A 27,628-nucleotide genomic window follows, 5' to 3' on the forward strand; every position below is an offset into this window, starting at 1 on the left:
CAAGTGTTTTTCCTTGGCCTCTAGGGAAAATTTGGGGCAGAGGTTCGTCGTTGGCATCCAGGGAGTGTGTGTGCAAAGTTTGGCATCGACCAGGTTAACGGTGCCGGAGATTAGCTGTGAATGGACGGACGGACGGAAGGAGGGCAAAACATACTCTCTCCCCATGCCTTAGACCTGGTGGAGACAATTACATACAATGACTGGTACCAATAAGTAATGTAGCCTACTATGGCTAGAATAGGCCATATGTAATCATTTAAATAAAGTGAGAAGCATTACCAGCCCCAGTGTCGTGCCCCCAATCCGTTGCACGGTCATGTTCTCATGGGTCCAACGGGAAGCTCATGCTGCAGGGTTGACAGGTTACTCAATGCAAGGTAGAAATGTCATCCTCTACTGTAATGTGTGTGTGTGTGTGTGTGTGTGTGTGTGTGTGTGTGTGTGTGTGTGTGTGTGTGTGTGTGTGTGTGTGTGTGTGTGTGTGTGTGTGTGTGTGTGTGTGTGTGTGTGTGTGTGTGTGTGTGTGTGTGTGTGTGTGTGTGTGTGTGTGTGTGGCATTCTCACCTGGCTTTGCACTGTGACCCACAATTGACCATGAACTCAGATACTAATAAAATAACATACTTTACCTGCAACCCCAAGAGGACAATGTTCACCATAAGCCAGTTTTAGGTCTCAACACTGATATTAAACCACACATGTACAGCAGTGAGAAAGGGCTGTATTGGGGTGGCCACAGCTGAGTAGTTACAGGGGCCATCTGGGAATCAAAAGGTCATTGCTTCGACCCTCAGTCCAAGTGTCAGAGTGTACCTGAGAAACTCACTTAACCCTTTACTGGCCCTCCTGTGTGTCGAAGAAATTCCCCCTCCCCAGGGATCATAAAGGGTTCCATTTCCCCTTCTTTAACCTATTGTGCCCCCTTGAAAAGCTCTGAACATACTGAATAGTTTCCCTTTCATGTCCTGCAATGTTTGGCTACAGTGGCTCTCAACACCAAAGATTTTGCATGTTATTCATAATAATAATAATAATAATAATAATAATAATAATAATAATAATAATGATAAAAACAAATAGAAAAAGTGCCCGTCGGGGCACAGGTCTCCACCAGGCCAGGCCAGGTCAGGTTATTGTGGCCTCCTGGTGGCGCTATAATAGGCCAAGGATGCGATTTCTTCTTACGCCTTTGATAGCAATTAAATGATTTGAGGCATTTTGTTCCAAAAATGTGTTTTGCTAAAATCCACCTGTTGGTGGTGCTATAACAGGCCAATGTGAAAATGGTGGGATTTATTCCTCAGCCTAGTAGGAAAGTGTGTGAAAAATGTCATGTAAATTGCATGATGCGTTCATGATTTGAGGCTTTTTGTTTAAAACGGACAATCCTGCAAACTTTGGAAGCCAATGTTAGGCAAGGATGAAATTATGAAATATCGGACAGTAATATATATATATATTTTTTCTTTTTTACAAAAGTCGGACTCCTGGTGGCACTATAAAAGGCATGTGAAAATGCCTTGGCCTCTAGGGAGTGTGCATAGCTGGTAACAGACGGACGGATGGACGGACACACACGCACGGACGGACGGGGTGCAAAACATACTCTCCCCATGCCTTCGGCCTGGTGGAGACAATAATAATAAGTACAGAAAGTGGTGACGGTCCATGCAGTGTCTATGGTGCGGAGCTACCACCGCCTTCCCTGCTGCAGCAGGAGGTGGAGTCAGCTAAAAGTGGTGCAGCAACTAAAAGTAAGACGTTTTGCTGCCACTGTGCAGCAAGACATAAGGGAAACACACGCAGAGTTTTGAGGTAGTTTGGTCAGACAGTGCCCGAGTAATGCATCGCCTGAGTTTTTTGTTTTGTTTTTTTTATCTTTTTTTTTTTCTAACAAAACAAACATGTAAATCACCAATGCACATAGGTGGCCTTACACAGGGACAGCTAAAACTATGAAACAAAGACAATAAAAAAGGGGCGGGGGGAGAGGGAAAAAAGGAACCGCTAGACAAAAACATATTCATATACCAGTAATATATAATATTCATAAATATACTGTAACTTGAAAAACTCATGAGTCAGCAAAATATTATAGGAAAAAAAAAAAAAAAGGGGGGGAAAGGGGAAAACAACAAACAGAAAAACAACATAACAAATGCAAAACATACAGACACTACAGACCAGTACAAGACAAACACAAACAAACACAGACAAGGACGAGACAAGACAAATAAGACATGTACAGTACAAGGGCTACAGATACAGACAAGGGAGCCAAAAGCAAACCGTTGTTCACAACGTCATATCAATTAAATAATTAATTGAACTGCGTCAAGAGCTTTGGACCAGTTGTCGCCTGAGTTATTCAAGTCTCAGAGGCGGATGTTGTGGGTTCGGAGCTGACTTTGGGTAGGAGTACCTCAGTTAACATAACATCATTCTCGACTTGCATGGTGCCGATGAGGCCCCCATATATCATAGATAATAGATAATAGATAATCAGATCAATAGAAACTGAACACTCAATGGTGTTATTCTATAATGACCAAAGAGAAATATTGTTGTATTTTCTCTTTTCTGTTGTGGGAGGCTGCATTTGAACCCAGAGGAAGATACAGAAATGCTAGTGGATGAGTAGGATCCATTGAACATCATTAGGCAACATCATTTTTCCCCTGCAGCCTCTTTCCTCCAAGCAGTGTTACTCATTCCTGCTGTAAGCCCTGAGACTTGTCATTACAGTGTCTCAAGTTGTTTGTTGCTGCTTCCTGGGATGATGTTGGCACACTTGCATGACCTTGACAATGAATTCCTATACACATGACTCATTCTTATGTTTTTCATCCTTTTTCATTACAGTAAAGGTTCATTTTTACACTGTGAGTTAAATTTCCTCTCAGGCTTTTACTGTGTAGCATCGACAGCACCTACAATACACACATGTGTGTACTGTTTGTGCCTGAATGATGAAAGAAGCACTTTGTGCAGTTTACGGAGCATTGCCTGGTTCCCTCTGGATAGCACAAGGCACAGAGGTGCCCTGCTTAAATTGACCTCCTTTCACCCAAATCTCGCCTTATGAAGCTTATAGTTTATGTGAGATCGCTTCTGGCTGCCCCGAAAGCTGGGTTATAAACTAAGGCTGAACAAGCCTTTGCAGTGGTTTTGTAGCCCCCATCCTCTAAAAAAAAAAAGAAAACTAAAAAACAAATGCAGAGTCAGTGAATTGTTTTAAGACGTTGTTCTCTGGTTCTATAAGCACTTTGTTTTATGGTGGTTGTTTAGCCTTCTGTGTACTTTTTTTATTATTATGTTGTTTTGCTTTTAACACTTATTTATTTTCCATTTTTGCAATGTTTTTGTTCATTGTACCGCACACTGTAACACTTGTTTTGAATGTTGTTTTAACAAATACGAGTTAAGTTGACTTACTTATTTAAAGCGCCATGAAACTGCTCATCGGGGAAATCTAACAGGGAAATTAAACAATGCAAGTTTAAAAAGTTAAAGACTACGAGCCTGCCAGTGAGAAATAGTTCAAACGTAGTGTAACAAAGCCTCAGGTGATACACGTACACAGGTGGTTTTTGGTCTTCATCAGGAGTAGAGGCCTTAATGCGCTCTGACAGGTCTAGCCTACAAGGCAACCCATATCCTTAGTTAAACATGGCTTCCCTCCGAAAAAAAATAGCATGTATAATTGATTGCTGCCAATGATTTCTTTTTTTGTTGCAGAATTGGAGTCAGTGTTCAGAGTTCTCGCAGGTCTGACATCATTATTAACCCCAATTTATCTGATCAAATTTGACCCTTTTGCAGGTGTAATTACTGTAAATGATTGGAGACGATGGCCTTGTTGAGCCCAATTCATACTTAATCATTATGACAGTGTGACAGTGCACCGAAAATAGCAGATCTACAAGCTCAGAGCACATCAGATACGACGTGCTGTGAGCTTGTAGACGTACCGTATGGCGGAGCACTTATAACGCCAGGGCTCCACTGGGCGCGTCTGCGGCGCGTCTGCGGCGCGTCTGCGTCGCGTCTCCGTCAGTGTCGGGAATGTGCCCTTTTAATCAATGGAGGGTGGCTCCACTGCCCGCGTTGCGTCGCGTCTCCGTCACCATAAAATTGAACCGGTTCGTTTTTTGACGCACGCACACGTGACGCACGCGTGACGCAACGCACCCAGTGGAGCCCTGGCGTTAGGCAGTAAAGCCATTTTATCCATCCATCCATCCATCCCTGCTGCCTACAGTGTAATTAATTATCCAGAAGAGATTTCCACTACAGTCACTAGTTCACTGCATTAAGTTGTAATGCTTTGTATTCAACTTGTGTATGAAACATGCGTATGAAATAGGGCTGGGACTAGATTCAAATAACATCTCATTTTAGGCATTGAAATGTATTAACCCATTTTGACCTGAGATCAGATTCTAAAAATGTCTTCTACATCCTGACAGTTTTCTGAAAAAGCTATGTTTCTATGTCAGTCGTTCTTCGATTTTTCAAAAATAGCAGACCTACAAGCTCGTAGCGCGCCACTCGGTGGCGCGCTATGAGCTTGTAGATCTGCTATTTTTCAATAGCTAAAGCATAACATAATGCTAACATCAAAAGGGGTTCCCACCCATACCCGTATTATTATGAATATTATTATAATATTATTATTATTATTATTTTTAAATTAAAACTGATTTTGGTATACGAGTTTTACATCAAAATGTCCCATCCACTGGGCCAAGCAAAGTGGTCTGATCGGCTTCTTCTCCCATTGATTGCGTGCACCGGTATGATCGGTACGCCTGAAATTCGTCCAGTGAGGAAGGTTCTGTGGTGCGAAAAGCGTGAATAAAATGCGTTAATTCATTTAACCGTCTTCCTGCCATTGCCGAAGCCCTTCGGCAATTGAAGCATTAATTTGATATTAACGCTTGCTGCCATTGCCGAAGCCCTTCGGCAATTGCCCTTTATTAGTGCATATGATTGATCAAGCCATAATGCTACTCACGTTAGCCGGTTAGCTAGCACTGTTGTTAGCACTGCACTGGATCGTTCATATTAATTCACCGTCGCCATAAGAATCCATTCTATCCGTTTCTTTCAATCGCCTGTATCTCCTATTCCTTGTCCCAGATGGCATTTTTGGTCAAAACAGCGTTTCTTTGACGGCACGAGCCGACGTTGTGGAGTGCAAAAATGTACCGGCATTTTTCGATCATGTAAACAAAGGTTGTCTTGGCAACGTAAAGCTGGCAGGGATAAGCTCACTTCCGGTTGAGGCAAAATGTGGCTTTTCAAAATAAGAGCTCAAATAAAAAAAATGCTGGCATGAATTAGGTCCTAATTTCTCAATAAATGGCAGCAGTAAAAGGGTTAATCACGTTTCTGTAATTAATTAATCAAAATGAATCCGTTTAAAGTCACAGCCCTAGTATAAAACAAATCAGGAACACTGCACATTCTCAATACTATGCTACAGTATACGATAGTGAGTGAGGTTGTATATCTTTGGTACAATTTCATGATGATTTTACTTTTACGTTTAGTTTTAGAATTATGTCAATGTGAATGTGTGTTGAAGTAAGGCAAGACAAGTTTATTTGTCGTAAGCAATTCTAAGTGCTGTTGTAGTAGCCCTTTAAGTTTGCAGTTTTGTATAATTTTAACTTTGGGAATGACGACTTTAACTTTGATTCCTAGTCTAGAATAGATTGCAGTACTGTAGTTGGTGAGACCAGTTAGAATTGGTTTGATCTGTTAAAGTGCTACTGTATGCCTATGCACGGAAAACAGAAACAGATTGTGAGTCATCGTACACATTTCTGAAATGAGGCTGCCGTGGATGAGAGGCCGTCTCAGAATCGGAAGGTCACCTGTGAGCGGTTTCACCCTCGGCTCACAGTCTACAGTACGTGTCCACGTGTCCTCCTGAGCAAGACATTTAACCCCTTCACCATATGAGCCATCTAAGCAGCCATCTGCAAGTTGAAGCAACCACCCCCCACTTCCCTTCCCTTCCTCATGTCACCCCGCCCCCTGCTGGGCCTGCTCTGTTTATGTAATGTCTCCACTGGGCCGAAGGCGTTTTGGATATTACTCCTCCAGATTCTGTCCAAAAATCCCGCAAATCGTTACACAGTATCTCTATAGTCATGTGTTCAAGACGGATCTGTCCGATATTTCATATTCCATTCTAATTGGCTAACAAATCATCCAATTGCCATCACAGGCATCAGAACAAATGGCTCCCTTTTCACATTGGCCTATTATAGCGCCAACAGGAGGCCACAGCCTCACCTGCCCTGGTGGAGACCTGTGCCCCGAGCGGTACTTTTTCTAGTCTCTACAGTCATGTGATCAACAGGGATCAACAGTGGCCCGTTTTGCCTGTGACAATTTGCATACACATTCCGACTATGCCAAGAAAGGAATGGTTTGGTGGCACTATAACAGGCAGAATCTGATGTCTCTGAGCAGCTAATCTCTGGCACTGTTGGACTGATCGGTGTGAAACTCATTGGAGGCCAAGTAAAAACCTCTGCCTGAAATGTCTCACATCAGCCTGTTACAGTATATAGCGCTGCCAGGAGGCCGACTGTTGCTAAACCCATTTTCTTATAAACAGATTTTGTCCAAACATCATGCACATTCGTACACAATTGGGCCAGATTCAGCAAGCAATTTATGCTCATATTCATGTCCAGTCCCAGACGGCACGACACATGCACGTTATGGGTATAATTTTATCACCATAGATTTCACTGTGTAGGCTACCCAGGCGAAAAATAAATATATTTAGTATACTTTTTTAAAGTATACTAAATGTACTTATTTTTACTTGAAACTATTTGAATTTAAATTGTGCTATTTTGAAACTACTTAAGTTGTACTTTTTATACTTAAGTTGCACTTAAGATGTGCTAAAACATATCTTAAATATATTTTTTCTATACTTTTTAACCCTTTTGTGACCAAAGAAATAGTGTTAAATTGAAAATATACTTCCAGTATCCCAAGTATACTTTTGAAAAGCATACTTAGATTATATTTATAGTGTATTTTCGAATATATCGAGTGTATATCAAGTATTAAATAAATGCATTTAAAATATACTACCAATGTGTTAATAGAATAACATTATGAACTAATGTGCTTAAAATATACTTTGTTATCTCGAATACACTATCAGATCTACTTAAACATATCTTAAATATATTTTTTCTATACTTTTTAACCCTTTTGTGACAAAAACAATCGTGTTAAATTGAAAATATACTTCCAGTATCCCAAGTATACTTTTTCCGATGAGTGAAAAGCATACTTATATTATATTTATAGTGTATTTTTATAGTGTATTATAAGTGTATATCAAGTATTAAATAAATACATTTAAAATATACTACCAATGTGTTAATATAGAATAACATTACAAACTAATGTGCTTAAATTATATTTGATAGTATACTTGAAACTAATACAAGTATACTTCAAATTAATGACTTTTATACTCCAAATACATTTTAAGCATTATATATAATATATATGCAAATGTATACTTTTCCGAAGTATATATATATAATATATATATATATATATACATACTTTGGAAAAGTATAAATTTGCATATATTTGCATATATAACTCTTAATTGGAGCAACCAACCACGTTACTATACATATGAATGGGAAAAGGGGAGAGAGACTGACCAAACTAACACATTTAGATTCATGGTTTTACTAACAAATCACATAAAACAACATAAATCACCAAATAACGCCACAACAAAACCCTAAACACAATGACCCATAACATAACTCCAGTATACATTCTAATATTCAAATAATAACACAAATAAGAACAATAACCCACGGTCCTTGGCGCCCCAGTGTATGCTGGGAAATGGACTTCCTCTAGCCACTCCCATTTCACCTGCCAGTATTTATAGCACATTAGTACTTCATATACTTAAACTTAATATACTGAAAGTTTATACTTGTATTGTATTTATAATGTATTAAAAATACAATCTACAAATATATTTTTATTATTATATTAAAGTACATCTTACAATAAATGCATGTTCAGGTTAACTTGCTATGAATATATTGCTAATGGACTTAAAATATAATAATCACAAATGTATTTTTAATTATTATATTAAAGTACATCTTACAATAAATGCATGTTCAGGAGAACTTGCTATGAATATATTGCTAATGGACTTAAAATATAATAATCACAAATGTATTTTTAATTATTATATTAAAGTACATCTTACAATAAATGCATGTTCAGGAGAACTTGCTATGAATATATTGCTAATGGACCTAAAATATAATCATCACAAATGTATTTGTGATTATATGTATTTAAGTTAGACAAAAGTAAACATAAAATGAATGCACTCATGAAAAGCATATTTTCATGCTATTTGAAATATATTTCTCATTTAGTACACTTATCACAAATGTGCTAAATCACAAATTAATTTATGTTCACTTATATTATATTTAGCAAAAATGTACTATTAATATGATTAGAGACACTACAAGTATACATTTAACATACTTTCTGTGCTAAAAGTGTACTTAACCGTCTTCCTGCCATTGCCGAAGCCCTTCGGCAATCAAAGCCTCAATTTGATAATACACCTTGCTGCCATTGCCGTAGCCCTTCGGCAATTATACTTTTATAGTGCATATGATCGATCGAGCCATAATGCTACTCACGTTAGCCGGTTAGCTAGCAGTGTTGTTAGCACTGCACTGGATCGTTCAGATTAGATCGCGGTCGCCATAAGAATCCATTCTATCCGTTTCTTTCAATCGCCTGTATCTCCTATTCCTTGTCCCAGATGGCATTTTTGGTCAAAACAGCGTTTCTTTGACGGCACAGAGCCGACGTTGTGGAGTGCTATATGTACCGGCATTGATTCGATTATGTAAACAAAGGTTGTCTTGGCAACGTAAAGCTGGCAGGGATAAGCTCACTTCCGGTTGAGGCAAAATGTGGCTTTTCAAAATAAGAGCTCAAATTAAAAAAATGCTGGCATGAATTAGGTCCTAATTTCTCAATAAATGGCAGCAGTAAAAGGGTTAAGTATGGAATAAATGTATTTATTTTTCGCCTGGGTAGTTTATGAATGGAACACATTGATAAAGGTCGCCCCTGCTGCGTTTCCAATTGCTGCGGATGACAGTGTGAAGGCAAACCGCAGCAAATTAAATATGCAATAATCCTCAGACTCAGCCAAAGTTTCACGTAATGATTAAAGGAACTATCATGCCTTAATGTCGCTGAGTACAAATCCTGCTCCATTGTGTCGTGGTATTAATTTATAATAATGTAGGCTATACTGTGTATTGATCACATGAACGCCACACACAGAATAGCCTAGTAATAAGCTTGGCTAAGATTGGCTTCCAAAGTTTGCAGGAGAGGCCGTTTTGAACAATATGCCTCATATCATGAACATTTCCGTGAAACATTGCTGGCCCACAATAACCTACCTGCCCTGGTGGAGACCTGTGCGCCAAGGAGCACATTTGTCTAGTTAATTTATTGACTAAAACGAATCGCAGGCAGTTATTTCCCCCAGTTATTGTCAGTCTTCTTCCCTACAGTATTGACTGACCTTTAAACTTAATGGAATACATGGAAGAAACGGATGAGAGGGCCTTCTTAGTGCAGCGATTCCCAACCTGTGGGCTTGGCAAAACATATTAATGTTAATATGACACTAATATAAAATAATTTTAATGTAAATATATGTTTTTTTTCTTTACAACCTTTACAAATATGTTGTGATACCGACAGGAACTTACCATGTTAGTTCTATTGATCGAAGCCGTTACACAATCGATTAAGATTTCCAAGTGAAGGTTTAGAATCCTAGTGGTATTCCATGTTTAGCATTGAATATGTTCTACTGTGTGTGGCTTTGGACCACTATGCGTTTTCACTGTGCAATCAAGAGGCACATATGAGTTACTTAAAAAACAAGGGGGAAAAAGTCGATAGTGTTCATATTGCCAATATATTTTTGTGGGAATCTCTATCTGCATACATATTAGTATTTCAGTGTCTACTTTGCAGATTTTGATAAATGGTATCTGATATTGCAGATGCAGCAATATATCTCAGGAGAAATTACCCGGTTGTGCTTTGTGCTTGAATAGACCCATTGAGGTGAGTAAGCATTATAGATCGTTCTCATTTACAGTTTGACAGCTGAGGGACTGATGATGTTTTAGATTTGTTTCCCCCCCTTTTTTTTATTATGGGATGTTTTATTTAGTGTTTGTCAAGATAGGCTTTAGTTGTCAAGCTGTCTGGTGTTTACTAATTTACAGTCTCCCTCTGTCTCTGTTCCTCTAGTTTTCTGTTGTTATAAGCTTTATTTAACCAGGTCCCTTTGAGATGAAAATATGTCTTTTACCAGAGTCCAGTTGCAGCCAAGACAGGTAGCAACACAACAAATTAAAACGTCGTTGCAAACAGGCACAAAACAAGAAACCGATAATATCACAATAAATAACATCCCACAGAACAAAGTGCAACAAGCACTTTTTCCATGCCATACCCGAAGGCAGAGTTCAGGAGAATTGCATTTTCCGAACTCTCCTGTACTTGAACGCAGCATTTTGCATTGAAAGAATTTGTCCTCATGTCCTTGTGTAGAAATCGATGTCCTACGCTGCATCTTCTGTAGCTAAAGAGTGTGTGGTCGGTCGCGCCCTGCAAATAGCTGATCTACAATTTCAGCAGGTTTGACTCCAGCATTTAAAGACAGCATAATCAGGGTCAGACGTACAATAAGGAGTGAATTATTCATGTCAATAAATGAAACAAAATAAAACAGAAGTTATCATCAGGTATTAATTTAAGTCAGTGTGTGTGTGTGTGTGTGTGTGTGTGTGTGTGTGTGTGTGTGTGTGTGTGTGTGTGTGGTCATTAAAGCAGCCATGGTGTTTGAGATAGAGCTGTTTGTTAGCCTTGAGGGTAAAATAATTCATGAGTCGGTTACAGTAGTACTGCGTACAATTATACAAACTAACAGCTACTGCAGCATTTACCAGACGTTCAGGGGCACTTATATTCATATCTATGTACAGCGATGCAGTATATGTTGAGTAGAAGCCAGTGGTGGAAAGTATCTGGTACAAGTAACTCAATTACTGTAGTACTTTTACTTGACTTGAGTACGGTGTGTCATTTTGTCGGGGACAGAGTGGCATTCCGACGCACTGCCATTCCGACTACAGTATGTGGCTTCCGCTTGCATTTAGGGTTAGGGACAGGGATAGTAATGAGTGTGTTGGAATTGGTTAGGGACAGGGATAGTAATGAGTGTGTTGGAATGGCGTTAGGGTTAGGGTTAGGGTTAGGGACAGGGATAGTAATGAGTGTGTTGGAATGGCGTTAGGGTTAGGGTTAGGGTTAGGGTTAGGGACAGGGATAGTAATGAGTGTGTTGGAATGGCGTTAGGGTTAGGGTTAGGGTTAGGGTTAGGGACAGGGATAGTAATGAGTGTGTTGGAATGGCGTTGCGGCGGAATAGCGTTCTTTGGAATGCCGGTGTGTAAACCAACTTTTCTATACTTGATAATTATACTCATACTACAGTACATCTCAGAGGCAAATATTTTACTTTTACTCCACTACAATCATTCAAAAACTGTAGTTTCTATTTACCTTGCATTATTGCAGTATTTAGATTTTAGACTATTTGAAAACTGCCGAGGAGGAGCTCAAGTGGGACACACACACCATGCATGTGAGGAAAAAAGCTCAGCTGCAACTATACTGGTTTCATCGCCTGAACAGGTTTGGAGTGGGCCCCTGCATCCTCAGGCTGTACTACAAGTCTACAACATCATCGTGTCAAGCTGTATCACTGCCTGGTACAGAAACACACGTACAGAATAACATACAGCGGGTAGTGTGACCAGCAGAGTACATAATGACATTAATGAGAGGGGAGCTTTCCTCCCCCCAGGAGCTGTACGAAAAAGACACAAAAGACCACCCAGCCACAAACTGTTCACACCCATACTACGACCATGCCCAGGCAAGGAGGCCTACCATAGTATCGAGGGTGTAAGGCCATCAGATTTTTGAACTGCTTCTATCCGGCTATCATCAGAATGCTGAGTAGAGGTATGAATAGGGTCCAATGTCACTCTGCACTGGTGTTATAACCCCTTACACAGCAGCCAATAGGGCTTCATGTTGCGGTGTCCAGAGTAGACTATGGGTTTTTATGGGTAAGTCTCTCGTTGCCTTAGAGGCAGCCTAGAGGCAGCCAATCATAAAAAAGTGTCCACTAAGGTCGTGTTTACGGTTGTCTTTACAAGTGCTATCGAATGTAGTCCAGGCTGCTTTTCAAGCAAAAAAGGTTGAGAATCACTGCTCTAGCGGTCTGTTGAAAGCAAAGTCATCTGTCTGATGATGATGAACTGTTGGGATCAACAATAGTGAAAGAACCGGCTCATAAAGCCACTCATCATCTGTATCAAGAAAGTGACAGTTTGCTTGGTCCCTGAAAATGCGATTTTGTGACATTTTCTGTAATAGACCGCTTGCAGCGACTTCATCAAAGCACAGGCGCAGGACTCACACGTTTGATAAAGGAGGGCAAAATAATCATGATGTCAGTTACCGGAGCAGACAATAATAGTATGTTTTCCTCCAGAATATTTCACAGACTTTGAATTCAAATAGTTAGAAACACTGCATTTAGAAAAAGTCTGCTTAACAGTTTCCGTGCCGCGAATGGATTACTCCAGGTTAATGTCGCTGCCGTATCGGACATACCCGCCTTTTGTTTTATGTGTTTAATCCGCCGTAATGTAATGAATCAAAAGAAAATCCGTCTTCGTCGCGGAGTATGAGACTGGATGCCTTCGCTGTGATGACAAAACCGGAAATCGTCACATGCTGTGGGCTGCTAGGGCTTCTGGGAAATTGAGGCCAATGGAAATGCATTGGGTGCAACGCCTCATTGAGACGAGTCTTGTGTGCGTCTTCCGGGTGCATCCGGGTGGTGGATGCGACACTCGGATCATAACAAACCACGGGACCTTTTTTCGCTGGATTTTCGCGGATTAAAAGCCCAAATAATCAGCGTATGCTCTAAAGGTAATACAACAATCTCGGCAGTGAAAGGGGGTTGATTAAAATGCGTGTTAAACGTAAAAAACAGTCAAACTGTTAATAATGATACTTTACAAGATTATTCTTTGCCCTTTTAGCTTTCACATTCAAAATGAGCACAGACATCCGTGAACTTTCACATAGACTTCTTCATAAATTAGCTTGTCCTCTAAAATTAACTTCACCTTATGGGATCTACATTCTCAATTGTAACATTAAACCAGGTACTGTATCAAGGGCTTTATATTACTTGCAACCAAGCACAATTTAGGCTGTATTTGTACTTTATTTTCTTTTTTTTCCTTCTTTTCTTTTTTAAACAATAATTTTCATGTTCATATTACAATGAACAATTTTTTAAAATAATTGTACTGTAGGTACTAAGTGTGATTAATACCAAATGTGTAAATCTTGCAAGTTATGTGTAAATCTTGCAATGTAGGGTAGGCTATAAATAATATTCTGCATTGTTTCAGTCGATAGTAAAGTTGGATAAATTAAAAACAGAACATTTCCAAAGCTGAACCTTTTAAAACCTACAAGTATGAAACCTTACTGAATGCCACCAAGCACAATGGCCATAAAATATTATGGAACACGTGTGCCCTCACCTTGTGTTCTCTCCGTTGATTTACACAGTCGGGAACACTCAAGCTGCTTTATTGTACAGTTCCTTAAGTCAAAGCTGTCGTATTATTTGTGACCTTTCAGTGCTTCTGAACAGTGGAACGAGGACAAAAAGTAGACAGCCAAGGCTTTGTACAGCATTATGAAAACAACACGTCAAGATCTCTTCTGTACATGAAGTGGCACCAGTGGCTGTAATACGCGAGGGTGTTTGCGGAGGAGCCATTGTATTGTTATTGTGTATTCGTGAGGAACAGATAATTTTCATTATTTCGATCTTGACAAATTATTTATGGGAAATAATTAAAAACATGAGCAGTAAACAATTCAGTTTTCTTTCACTTTGGGCCATTATTGATGAAGATATTATGGATAATAAATTACAGACAGAATGACCCCACAAGATCTGGAATTGACAAATAGCTGATTGCATGCCAGCTAGGGAGTCCATGATTACTGGCTTTTATTGATCAACAAATCATCACCGAAACATGTCATTTGTAACGCTGTGATAAATATGATTTCTCACGGCATAAGACCATAGAATTGATTTCATTCATTCGTATCATTTTGTCTCCAATCAGGTGATTCAGAGAAGGGAGTCTTTTAGAACTCCCGTATTAAAAATGTACTTGAGTAAAATTACAAAAGTATCGCATCAAAATAGCCTATACTATGTATGTAATAGTACTCATTGTTCAGAATTCGAAGTTCGAAAAAATCTTTTGAAAATAGCCGATCTACAAGATCACAATGCAACAGCGCTTGTAGATCTTACTTACTTACTTACTTAGGCCTTTAAATTCCCTGAAGATTATAGGCTATTGATGAGGCTCCTCCATTCCCTTCGGCTTGTAGATCTGCTATTTTCAAATTGCCGAAATATGGGTCTGAAGTGGTTAAATGACGTTTTAGAAGATTTAGAACACTTCCCTCAGTTCCCTGGGGTTTTTAGATAAATGGCAAATGGTGCATTTATATAGCACCTTTATTTAAGGCGCTTTACATATATTTACACACACACACACACACACACACACACACACACACACACACACACACATTCATACACCGATGGCGGCAGAAACCATGCAAGGCAGCAACCAGCACATCAGGAGCAATTAGGGGTTCAGTGTCTTGCTCAAGGACACTTTGACACTAACTCTGGGGGAGCCTGGGTTCGAACTGGCATCCAGTCACTTTACCCCTGAGCCACTGCCGCCCTAGATATTTTAGTATTTCACAGTGCACTGGTCTCACTTCCTTCCTGGATGTCTCAATAATACAGCCCTCCCCCTCTCCACAAGGTGGGGCAGTGCACCAATGCATCATGGTCATTGTAGGAATTCAGCAATCCAGTCAAACCCTAGTCAAACACCCAGACTACATTATCTTTCTGGAGTGCAAATTTCAAATTGTGCTAATGTCATCTACTACGATTACAAATACTATTAACATTGAGTGACTGCAGTTGCTTCCAGCGGTGAAAGGTCCCTTTAAAGGTAGTCAGACAACTCACGAATAGATTTACCAATATTTATTACAGAATGAGTAACAAGTGTGCATATGATATTTGACTTGGCTCTGCTGGATTTCTCCCTGCTCGGCACGATTAAGCAACAACATAAAACATAAAGAGCAGGGAGATAGATATACAATAACCCCCCCCCCCCCCCCCCCCCATGGGGAGCATAAATAGCAGAGCCCACCGGTGGTGCTGGGGTGGTGGTGGGAGCAAACATCACATACAACCAAGGACTGTCTAAAGAGGACAAGAAGCGAAGACCGTAAGGGCGCCGCCATGTTGCTCACATGGTGCTCCATGGAAGGAAAGAAACATGCGCAGTTGAGACCAAGGAAGCTGAACGAGGAAGTGATGGCTGCATAAAGCCCATTGCGCATGTTTCTTTCCTTCCATGGAGCACCATGTGAGCAACATGGCGGCGCCCTTACGGTCTCCGCGTCCCGTCCTCTTTAGACAGTCCTTGCATACAACCAGGAACCATGAGCAGAGGAAGTCAGGAAGAGCATGCAGTCTAGTGAGCTTAAGTAGCCTGCCCAATTAGTCAGCTGACTGCCGCATCGGCGAATGACGTGTGGGACTTGCACACACTTATACGCCCACAAGTAATGCAGCATGTTAACCCCTTGAGTATAGTATGCGCCTTTGAGCACGGCATGAACCCCCTCGAGTATGTCTGCCTGAACTGACTTGCAAGCTACGTCTCATTAATAGTATTTTTTGTAATAATAATCAAAATAAGTAACTAGTAAGTTTTCATATAATTGTAGTTGAGTAAAAGTACAATACTGTACTTTCCTCTGAGATGTAGTGGGATAGAAAATTGTAAATACTGAAGTATATATATACATTATACCTAGTTGTTTTACACCACTGATAACTGTTGCCCTCTGGAAAAGGAGGTGGTGATTTTGCATGTTTGCATCAACTTTACATTGTGATTCAGATGTGATTCCCGTAGCTCCACAGAGAACAAAAAAATAGCTGACTTTATAGGTGCAGAATTGGTGACAGGTGCTGGTACTTTTTTCCCAGTGCGGTAATATTCTGTTGTTTCTTTCTTTTTCTTTTTTTGAGCCAGACATGTTTTGATATTTTGTAGATGAGCAGTCAACCCTACAAGAGCACATTTGCTGAGTACTGTACTCTTGCCTTTTGGGCACTTTTTAGTGCAACCATTTTAAGTGCAATGGACACATGTTAAATAGAACCAAATCAAAATTCACACACTGAACCCTTAGAAATTGAATGAACGCCTTACAGAAGACAATATGACATTACATGAGTCTGACTGACTAATGGAGAGAGATAATATATGCTGTCTTTTTACAGTGCTTCGAGTCCACTGAGCAAATGACTGCTGTTCATTTCCTTCACTTGAGTTCATGACGTGATTGGTTTGCACTACGATCCGTCTCTTGCAGGCAAACTCAATCCGTTAAGTCTTAACTGCTCCAAACGATAATCATTGTCAATGGAGTTATGACCTAACCTCAAGGCGATGACGCAGACTGTTTGTTTTTACCAAAGATAAATTTAGCCTGTGAATTTGCAGCCTTTAGAGATGACACAAATGTGATAACATCCATGTCAGTGGTGCCCATTTGAATAGGCAACAGTATATGTCAGGAAATTAGTTTGCGATTTGCAGACGGGCATTATAGGCCAGTGAAATGTCACCTCTGGCTCTCCAAAGGGCCTCATGCTGCTTTTTATGGGTGATATAAAATATCTAATGGCTAACGATCCAGAATTCAGCATAATAAAGAGCCAATAATAAAAGAAAAATGCAGAGAAAGTGAGATAGCTTAAACATTTGTTCTCCAATCTACTAAGGGTCCAATCATTACCAGTCATATCCAATTTACAAGTCTTTTTCATGCATACATTTGAAGTACGTTTGACAGTGATGATTGATTGTCTTTTAATCATATTAGGGGGAAGAAAAATATGTTTAATGCTTAATTCGATGAGCCGATGACATAAAGTGCTTTGTCTGTGTCTTTATTTTTTATTTTTGGATAGGTTCCTTCCAGATTGTATTTTTTAGTTTGTTTAAAATGTATGCCTCCTGAAATTATATTTTGCAACATTTAATTACCTGAGAATGACGGGTCTCGATTTCACTGATTTGAAGTTATAAACGTGCCATACTTAATTTGAATAAATAGGAAACAAGACCTTTAAGCAGAATACAAATTACTGCACATTATGCAATATTAAGGCAATAGGTTTTATACATTTAGGCTTATTCTAAAATGTGCATGGTAAGTGGACATGTTCACCTCACAACATGCATTGTGAGCTTGTAGCTCTGCTATTTTCGGGGAATGCTCTCCCCAGAATAGGGATACTAGCATTCAAGTGGTTATAAATAACCGATTATTTACTATAGTTAGTTATTTATTTGTAAGTCACTGATAGTTTAGTACAGTTCTTACAGTCGCTGTCACTCAACATGACCTTACAGAACAATACAAAAGACATAGTCTATATTGTACATATTCTTTTCACACATTCAGCAGAGAACATCAGCTCCTTTTGAAGACGTTGGCCTTTGTTCTGTGTGATGGCAAAATAGGAGCATGGTCCAACAATACAAAATGAGATCCTGTTAACCATGACACAGCTGCTATCTGCCTGCCCGCTCTGCTGGCCATGAAACTGCTGTCCAGAAGTGATTTGCAGGCATTTAGGAGCTGGCTTTTCCTAATGCTCCTCAAATTCCTAGACTGCCTCCAGTAATTGTATGTAGATTTGTAACTGTTTTAATTTGTTTAGGTACCCCTTAAAACAGGATGTTAAATTACTTGTAATAATTACTGGCAATTGGTATGTAGGATACAAATGCTCTGACAACCAGTATAAAAGGACAATTGGTAACATTTCACTTTATAATGGCCTTACTCCAGCGCATTCAATTCTGTATTAACCTGGGGTTTGCTGGTCAAATAAAGCAGTAGTACTTTGTCTAGAGTGCTGCTTCAAAAGCTAAGAGCTTGCTGCAGTCTGGTGAGCTGCAGCACTCATGAATACACAAGGACCCGTGGGTGTACGCACATGGAGCATGTGTAGACGCGCAGGCACGCACACTCACACAAGCTTGCTAGTATTATGTAACTATATCATTGTGTATTTATACAAATGTTTTCACAGTTCAGTTGAATTTGTGGGTAATTAGGTGGGATTGTCTATGTTTAATGTATAGGTCTTGTGTCAGTTTTGATGACATACTGTAGGTCTGTGACTGTATTGGTGATGGCAGTGTGGCATAGGGACTTATTTCACAAAGGTTCTGGGTATGAGCACTGGACATTTTACTTTTCTGCTTAAGCTTGGAATGATTTCCATTTTGGAAAAAAAACAGAAGAAATGACAGTCATAGGCCTTTATATCAGCTCACAGTAAGCGAAACCCCTTGAAAAGTACTGTCAACTACACTCGGGGCTCGGGGTGCCGTGCAGATACGGCAGCTTTTACTCTGAAATCCCCCCCCCCCCCCCTTTCCTTTCCGTACAAAAACCGGGATGCATAATGTTGCTTGCTTACCTCAGTCAATCAATGAGACCATGACGGTCGTTAACAGGCCATCAACACACTGCGAGTGTGAGTGACCAGAGAAAGAGAGAGAGAGAGAGAGAGAGAGAGAGAAGCGTCTCAACAGTGGTGATTGACACCCCTAGGGAGGATTCATCTTTTTTTCTTTTATCACTTGGGGAAGGTCATTGATTTTTCTTCCCAGTCAGATGGAGGGTCAAGGCATTTTATACCAGGGTACATACATGTTCTCCAGGGGTACACTTTAAAAAAACCAACCTGTCCCTAAGCTATTCATTTTCACGTAGTATAATCTTGACCTAAGCACAGATTTTCTAATGATCTAATAATTAACTAGGTTATTGCTGACAACGTCGTCAGATGGTGGAGGGGTGTTCTCGGTGAGTGTTCTGTTTACCGTTCGGTCCAGGTTTAGATCCCCCTTACTTTATCCGTTCATTAACACTCATTAACACATACATGAACACAAAAATCCATTTCCATGTCCGTTCTATACCAGATATGGAAATTACAAATGTGAATTGGACAGTGTTTCAAATAAAGTCCATAAAACGTCCCATATCCATCAAACATGGCTAGCATAGCATTATGACTAAACACTACTGTGATACATGTGTTTAGTAATGACTTCAATCAATCGGTAAATTTCTGAGAGATGCCATTCGCAAGCTCTTATTGGCTGGCCTTTTATCAAGGTCAGCCATTGAGGAAATCGTGATGACTAGTTGCCTCTGACAATAATACAATCGCACTTCTACTAAAGTAGATCAATCGCACTTTAGAGTGGACATTAACAAGAAAGTTTACTTTTTGATTTGACTTTGAGATAACTTTGTATGGCCATTTTCTCTCCAGATAGTGTATTGAGTAATGCAGGCAGTATTAAAGTTACTGTTGGCTGTAACTTCAAAATCTAATCTAAACACTTGTAACCCTGGAGCCTTCTTTAGTTTTGTATCAACTCTGTTTTGCTAAAATGGAGACACAACTTGTTATCTTTCTGCATATTTCTGCATTAAGTAATTTTTCTACCTCTAATTTATCATGATGAGAGACTTGGAGAGCTGAATCATCAGCAAAAAGGAACAGAGGTTACCTAAAATGCCCCCTTAAGGGACCCCACATTTTAGTGGTACAGAGAAACATCTCATTGATGTTTTCTACATCTTTTAGCTTGCAGTTGTTGTTAAGTACAAACCCTGTTGTTTGTGTGCCTAAGCAGTATTTTAGTTTTAATTTGGGTAAAGGGACTTGTTTCATACAAATGAGGCCTGTGAGCCTTTAGCAAGCTAATTAATTACTAAAGCATTTTCTCTAAATTGATCTATATAAATTTGTGAGTGGAATATTACAATTGACGCGATCATGAATTATTTCAGAGGTTTATTAATGAACTGGTGGGCGTGCCCAAACTGCCCACATAAAAACAACATTTTAACAAATACTGTACACTTTTTTGAAAGAATTATACCTCCTTATATAACAATCAGACCTGATGATCATGTTTTAGGGTGGAAAAAAACCACGGCATTCCATCTTTAATATATGTGTCAAAGAGCTCTGACAGTACTTGTTTTCTTTGTCTCCTCAGGGGCCTGTCTACACAAAGCGTTTTTTGAGCTGTACTGGCAGTATAATAGTTTGTTTGGATGAGGTCTAGGTGTACAGAAATGACAAACAAAATATTTCAATTATGCAGATTTATTTGTCTCCTTGCCAGGAATTGTTCAAAATATATATCAAAAAATGAAAACAATAATGCTTAATCAAGCATATTATCTATATCTAGAGATATCCAACTGACTGTCAGCGTTGTGCCCCCTCTTCACTCTCCCGTGCCTGAGAATAAAACCTGGGTCTCTGTTTTGTGGCACCAACCAACTGTAATAAGGACGTGTTCACTCTCGCCAGTCAGCAGCGATCCATCTGATTGTGTATGACAACCCGATAATGTACGACCCAACGTTGATTCGTTACCACAACCATGAGATGTGAATTCTCATGTTGTTTCAGCTAAGCAGTTTGTGCGAATAACACGCAGGACATTCGAGCACAGACGCGATTGATAACTTAAATATTCAATATGTGCTGCGTGTGAGCATTCTGGGCGATATCCAAAGCGAACATGACCATTAATACTACTCGACCACTTTCTATGTTCGTTGACCTGGTTTTATTGTATGTTGCCTACTCTGACCTTCTACTTTGTAAGTCGCTCTGGATGAGTGTCTGTTATGACTGAATGAATTGTAAATGACTAGAGGTCGCGGTCCTTCACATCAAGTAGTGGATGCCCGCACATGTCATTATTGTCCAGTGCTCTAAGATCAGCAATAATAGTTACAATACATTAGAAAACATACAGTAAGTAACAGAGGACCTAATAAGAACTTGTCAGACTTGTAGTAGTACTGTAACTGTTGCCACGACAACAGATAGCAGCGTGACGCCACAGCAGTGATGTCACACCAAGTATAAGGTCTAGCCTATAACTGTGAGAATCAGAGCGTAGTAAGAGAAAGCAAGAGAGTAACTCTAGACACGTAGCACCAAGCATAAGGGGTTCTCAATCCCATGCAGGGCCCAAGGTTACTTCGAGGACCTCAGCCTTCAGAAATAATCTATCTACACAGGTAGACTAGCATAGCTTCCTTCTACCTCCCATGTGACCAGGCTCAGGCTATTCTGAGAGATCCTTGGCTACAGTAACTGTACTATTACTCATAATGTATTATCCATTGCATCTTATGAGAGGTGGGGTTCATGTGCTGCCGACCTGCGCGCGCATGCTGGTGCTTATCAGTGTGACGTTGACTGATAAGGCGTCTTATAGGTTAGTAGGGAGGGCACTGGCGACTTTCACACAGGGGGTTCCCACACATACAGTCTGCTGTCCAACAATGTATATTGTATTACATATCACTGTAATTGTAATGTTAACAATGTACAGTTAAATCAGGATGATTACTGTCAAAATACAACATGGGTTATACCTTAAATTGTTTGATAAATGAATCTTGCCTGGAGTTTATAGAATTGCCTTAAAGCGATCTTTTCTCCCTTAACGTAAAGAAAAATGAATAAATCACAAGCTCTCTTCCCTTCAACTCTCTTGTTTACACAGGGTTCCTGTGACTAAACTGATATGGCCGCCACTCCGGAGAAATGTACGTCTTTCAACTCTTACATGTGGATTTCCCTTCTGCTCCTCAACCTTATTCCTCAAGCCAGGTATAATGATTAATCTCATTTATCTCTTTTGCTCTCTATCTCTCATTCTTTCTTTTTCTGTTTCGTGGCATATTCCCTCCCTTCTCTGATTCATCGTCCTCCTTCTGTGCTATTTATCCTTGAAGTTCTTGTTTTGTGTGTATTTTTATTTATTTATTATTTTTTTCATTTATTTGCTCGCAGTGGAACAATGGAATAAAAGAAAAGAAAGGCTAAATTCTTGAGTCATTTGAAATAGATTGTAGCATAATTCTGGTTCAGCGTTTCTCAACTCAACTCCTGCAAACATCAGAAAACTGCTACCTTTCTAGTCTATCAGATAGGCTGTACTGTAGGTCAGTGGTTCTCAAAGTGGGATCCGGGGACCCCCAGGGTTCCTTGAAGGGGGTTCCAGGGGTCCCCAGCTAAATTTGTTAATATAGCATCAAAATCAGTTTAACCAATTTAACCCTACATTGACTATTTGAAGCTCACAATGCATCGCAAAATTAGCAATTTTGAATATTTTTGAAACGTTTTAACGCATTGATTGCGGGAATCGGTTTTCTACGTGGTTCGAATCCCAACGGTTTGATGCGGGACACGTAGATCTACGTTTAGCGCATGTTTTTATTGATTACTTTCAATCGCCTTGTACACACCCGGACAATAGATCAAGCAGCCCCGATTCATCCCACAACACTTGATAAAAATAAAAAAGCCTCTCCCCCTCCCTAGGACGGGAGGGGCGCATGTAGAATAGTATCCGTAAACGTAATGGCGGCGCCCATGCGAGCGTACAACTCCAGTCAACAGAATCACACTGCATAACATCCGATCGGCTCTCCTCCTGTTTCTTCCTCCTCCCCCTCACCTGCTTTCAGGGGCCTCCCCTCCTGTTTGTTTCAGGGGAGGGGAGGGCGTCTTGTGTCATGTTCCGACATGTTCCGGCTCCAATGGTCGGTCAGATTCATGTCTCCTTTCCTTCTGCATACTCGAACAAGAAAAACTATCACGGATTGTATCGTCCCTCGGCGAACTTGGCGAGGGACGGTGGACGGTTATTTTTTTATGATGTTGATCATCGGTCAGATGGAACAATGCAAATATGTGCTGTTGTGTTACTGGAGGGGCACAGCAACACTAACCTCGCCTCACACCAGTCTTTCCACCTCGGAGGAAAACGGCAACATCCCTCGTCCCTCGGCGAACTCGGCTAGCCGAGTAGGAACAATACACAGTGACAGACACGTACATAGATGGATAAATTATGACTTTGCATCGTTTTATCTGCCCGTCTCATCTGCCTGATCCGTCATGATCATCATAAAAAATAAACAAAACAGTAGTAACGTAGCCCCAATATGTTCCCTCAGTCCCTATGCTCATTCTGTAGCTCAAACAAAAGCCAATTACCGACGAAGGGTAGATCAATGTGTACCTTTTTCCTCGTAAAAGTAGACATTCAGGGCTTTCATTCGGTGTATAGTATACATAGGATATGTTCATGTTTGTGTTACTTTGTATAACTGCCTGTCAACGTCTGACATAAAACGGTCCCTAACTAGGCTTTCTGTTCAAGAAGAGCACGTTACTACAAAAGCAGGTGTTACATAAAGGTAAATATGGACAAATGGACAAATTAAGCTTTCTTTTGAGGTACAGTATGCAGTGTGCTTCTCGCTATAAGAGAACATTTACTGTCGGCCTTGGGAAAGGTTGGTCGTCCAATGCTATCAGCGTTACCAGGCTGAGGGAATCGTTCGCGTGCGGTGTGTTAACAACACAAATCTTGTATGGGGGTCCCCTGTCACAAACATATTTTCAGATGGGGGTCCGTGGCCAAACACATTGAATTAATTTGGGGGTCCTTAGGTCCTGTGGTTAACTGCGTTCACCTTGTGTTCCAACAGCTCTATTACTGTATCCTTGATTAGATAGAATGAAACCTGCCAGTACTCAGAGTCAGCATAGCTGTGAAGCAAGGTCATGTATTGTTTGTCCTTGTAACTTTGAGGACGTGCCTGCTTGCATTCATGAACGCTTTATACACTTGAGAATTAACAGCGTGGTTTGTTACTGTAGGTACGGTTGAACTGTTTGAAACTAACCTGTCTTTCCGCTTGGCTTTATGGAGAATTGCAGTGTCTCGGGCAGGCATGGATTGGAAGTAATTTTGGTCACATGCTCGTGCGCCCTCCAATCAAATCACATATGCCCCCGACCTGAATGGAACAACTAAACGGTCCATTTAATCATACCGGCACTTACGCTTATGTGTTCAGCATCACTTGCTGCTACAGCTACTGCCAACTCATCAGAGACCAAACTCCCATCATCTCCCCAGCCTCCCCCTGTATTAGGATTTAGGTCTTCATTAATGACAGCATGTTCAGCCGATGTGGGTTCATTTGTACAATCTGTTGTCATGTAATAATTGTGTATATTTAGGCTCTGCCCTATGGAGGGAGGGATTCATGATCTCTGAGTCCACTCAGTGCCATGCTTGTGCAGATTTGTATTGGAGTATCACAGGGCCAGAGCCACATCATCAAGTACATAGGTGTAATGTGGTTGTAATAATAATAGTGTCTTCATTACCAGGTCTCATGACTTAACTGAAGACAAACTGCATTGTCCATGCCTCCAGGTCTTAGTCTTTGTCCTGACTGAAATACTGAAATACTTAAAGGTTCAAGCTTTAGATTGGTCATAAAGCCTGCAATGCAATGGTTCCCACCCTGTAGATTGGCTATTTTTGCTATTCGTCTTACGAGGGGTATATAGGGCATAAGTGTTGGACAAACACAAGACTGTGCATGTGTCGGCTGTGGTCTCAGCTTTTGTCAGATGTAAGAAGGTGATGGGGCTCCAAGGGAAGAAAGGTTGGGAATGGTTATCATACAAGTTAAGGTGAAGTCTACCTATTCTATTGCTTCTACGTTAAGACTGAACTAAGACTGACCTATTTTGAGTCCAAAAAAGAAAGGGAGCTACAGTATCAGCCCAACCGCCCCCATCCACTCCCCTCCCAACCTTCACCTTGTGTTGTTCAGATTTGCAGTGGTTGCCAAGGCAACAACTAAAGGCAAACTGACTGAACTGACTGAAGAATAGACTCTCTGGGGAAAGGAGGATGTCAGATACTTTTGTTTATGTCTTTAGATAGGGCTTTAAAGGGAGAGGGTGAGTTTTTAAACTTAAGAACAACCCACCGGAGATTTGCAGCAATCAAGAAATAGTGGTGCGACTGACATTTCCTCAAAGGAAGACATCATCCCTCCCCCCCCCCCCCCCCCCCCTCCCACCCCCAGTGCACCCACTCCGACTGGTGAATTAAAGGATGCCTCCAGGCCCTGCTGCAGGGGGGGACACCAGCCATAAGTGGGTGTTGTTGCCCTGAGATTCTGTTTCAACAGGATGCTATTTGAACTCTGTTGGTGAGGATCATGGACATCACAGGTCCAAAATAATCTCACGTATTATCTACATTACGAGTTGTGTATCAATTGGATACACATGCGCACACACACACACACACACACACACACACACACACACACACATGTGCAGTGGCTCAGTAGGTAGATAGGCCGTCTTAGAATCAGAAGGTTCCCAGTTCGATTCCCGGCTCCTCCTAGCTGAGTGCCAAAGTGTCCTTGAGCAAGACACTGACTGAACCCCTTACTGCTCCCGATGAGCAGGTACTTGCATGGTTTCCTTTGCCACACATCAGCATGTGAATGGGTAATCACACACACACACCATCCACTGGTGTGAATTTGTACATCACAGGAAAGGGGTACTATAACATTACTGTCAAGAAAGTTTGTGATCCCAGCCTGAAATGTGGGAATTATCCAAGACTGTCTCCTGTGAAGACATTATTATTTGCTCTATCTTCCACTTCCACTCTGCTTTACTCAAGTGATCCAACCTCACCTGTCCAACACTGTGGGACCGTGCCAATCTACTATCAATCAACCAAAACCTATTATCAATTCACTTCATTCTTTTCACTTTGAGTTACAGTCTTATTTTTTGGAGCGGTGCTAACCACTCCAACGTGTGGCTAGCAGGCCTAGCCCTTCCTATATCCAGCTTTTAGTGTTTGTTCACAAACTTTGTCCTACACAAACAATAAATTCCCATTAAAATGAATGGAGAATTTTATGTCATTGGTCCCTTAGTGTTTTTATCTCCTCCTTCTCCTTCTGCCAAAAATAGTTTTCGCAAAACTCGGCAACATGGTAGAGGGCCATGCCAAATGTTGATGATGTGAAGCCCGTGACCAGGCCGGCGCTATAGCACTCAATTGAAAATGCAAACTTTGAACGCGCCATAGCTCATGAACCGCTTGACCGTCGCCAATGAAACTTCGATACACACATGCCGAACAAGTATTGTGCTCTTACCGGTGACCTCTAGATCACCGCCATTTAGAATTATTTGAGACATATCAGATCTACAAGCTCACATTGCATTGCAGAGAGTACAGAGACACGATGCACAACCAAGTATAACTCTGGCTATTATTTCAGGGCGACATGGCTGAGTGTAGATGGCTCATCCTGGAACAGCCTCAGTAAACACAAAATAAGTCAGACGTACTGTGTGTGTGTGTGTGTGTGTGTGTGTGTGTGTGTGTGTGTGTGTGTGTGTGTGTGTGTGTGTGTGTGTGTGTGTGTGTGTGTGTGTGTGTGTGTGTGTGTGTGTGTGCGCGCACTGGGGGTGTGTGTGTGTGTGTGTGTGTGTGTGTGTGTGTGTGCGCACTGGGGGTGTGTGTGTGTGTGTGTGTGTGTGTGTGTGTGTGTGTGCGAGCGCACTGGGTGTGTGTGTGTGTGTGTGTGTGTGTGTGTGTGTGTGTGTGTGTGTGCGAGCGCACTGGGGGTGTAGGGCTGGGGACCATGAGACGGGGATTAGCCTAGATTGCTTTGTCATCATGCCACCTGCCGCTTGCTGCTTATTAGCAGCACAGAGTACTTGTGAATTACACATTTATTTAAGTAGAAAGGAACAACCAGGAAGAGGAGATGTCAAGGCTTGGCATGAGAGGAAGCCTAAGATTACTTACAGAAATCTGAAAGCCCTGTTCTTGTGAAATTAAATGAGTAAATGTCAGACATGTATGATTCACCTAGCCCATGATTTATATTTAAAAATAATCACACCCGTGTGAAGTGAGGCGCAATCTTATCATCATACATCATCATACATCATCAGTTTGTGCACATACACCAAAAGCTGGAGATAAATGCCAAGCCATTGGTCTCCTCCTAATAACATTTGTTTCATCTGGTCACTCACACTTTAGAAGACATTTGGATAAAATCTGAAGGAGTAATATCCATAAATGTGTTTTACATAAGTCAGCCTCCTGGTGGTGCTATGAAGTGCAGATGTGAAAAATGCAGGGCAAAGGTTTTCCCTTGACCTCTAGGAAGTGTGCATACAAAGTTTTACACAGATCGGTGCAGTTATAGTTAACACAGTTTTTGCCTTGGACGTGTATACACGTCTTTTATATCAAAACCACGGGATGCTAAAG

At 40.7% G+C, this 27,628-nt stretch overlaps 1 protein-coding gene across 1 annotated transcript in view; it reads left to right on the plus strand.

Annotated features, from left to right (window-relative positions):
• The window catches only part of gabra3 (gamma-aminobutyric acid type A receptor subunit alpha3), a 143,658-nt gene that overhangs the window by 33,498 nt on the left and 82,532 nt on the right, over positions 1-27,628 (plus strand). The window contains exon 3 of the mRNA XM_083771657.1: positions 21,995-22,101. Within this exon, the coding sequence (XP_083627783.1) occupies positions 22,016-22,101 (86 nt within the window). The 5' untranslated portion in view covers positions 21,995-22,015. The remainder of the gene's footprint in view (positions 1-21,994; positions 22,102-27,628) is intronic.

This window comes from Protomyctophum parallelum (genome assembly GCF_964188405.1).
Source record: "Protomyctophum parallelum genome assembly, chromosome: 1".
Taxonomy (NCBI): domain Eukaryota; kingdom Metazoa; phylum Chordata; class Actinopteri; order Myctophiformes; family Myctophidae; genus Protomyctophum; species Protomyctophum parallelum.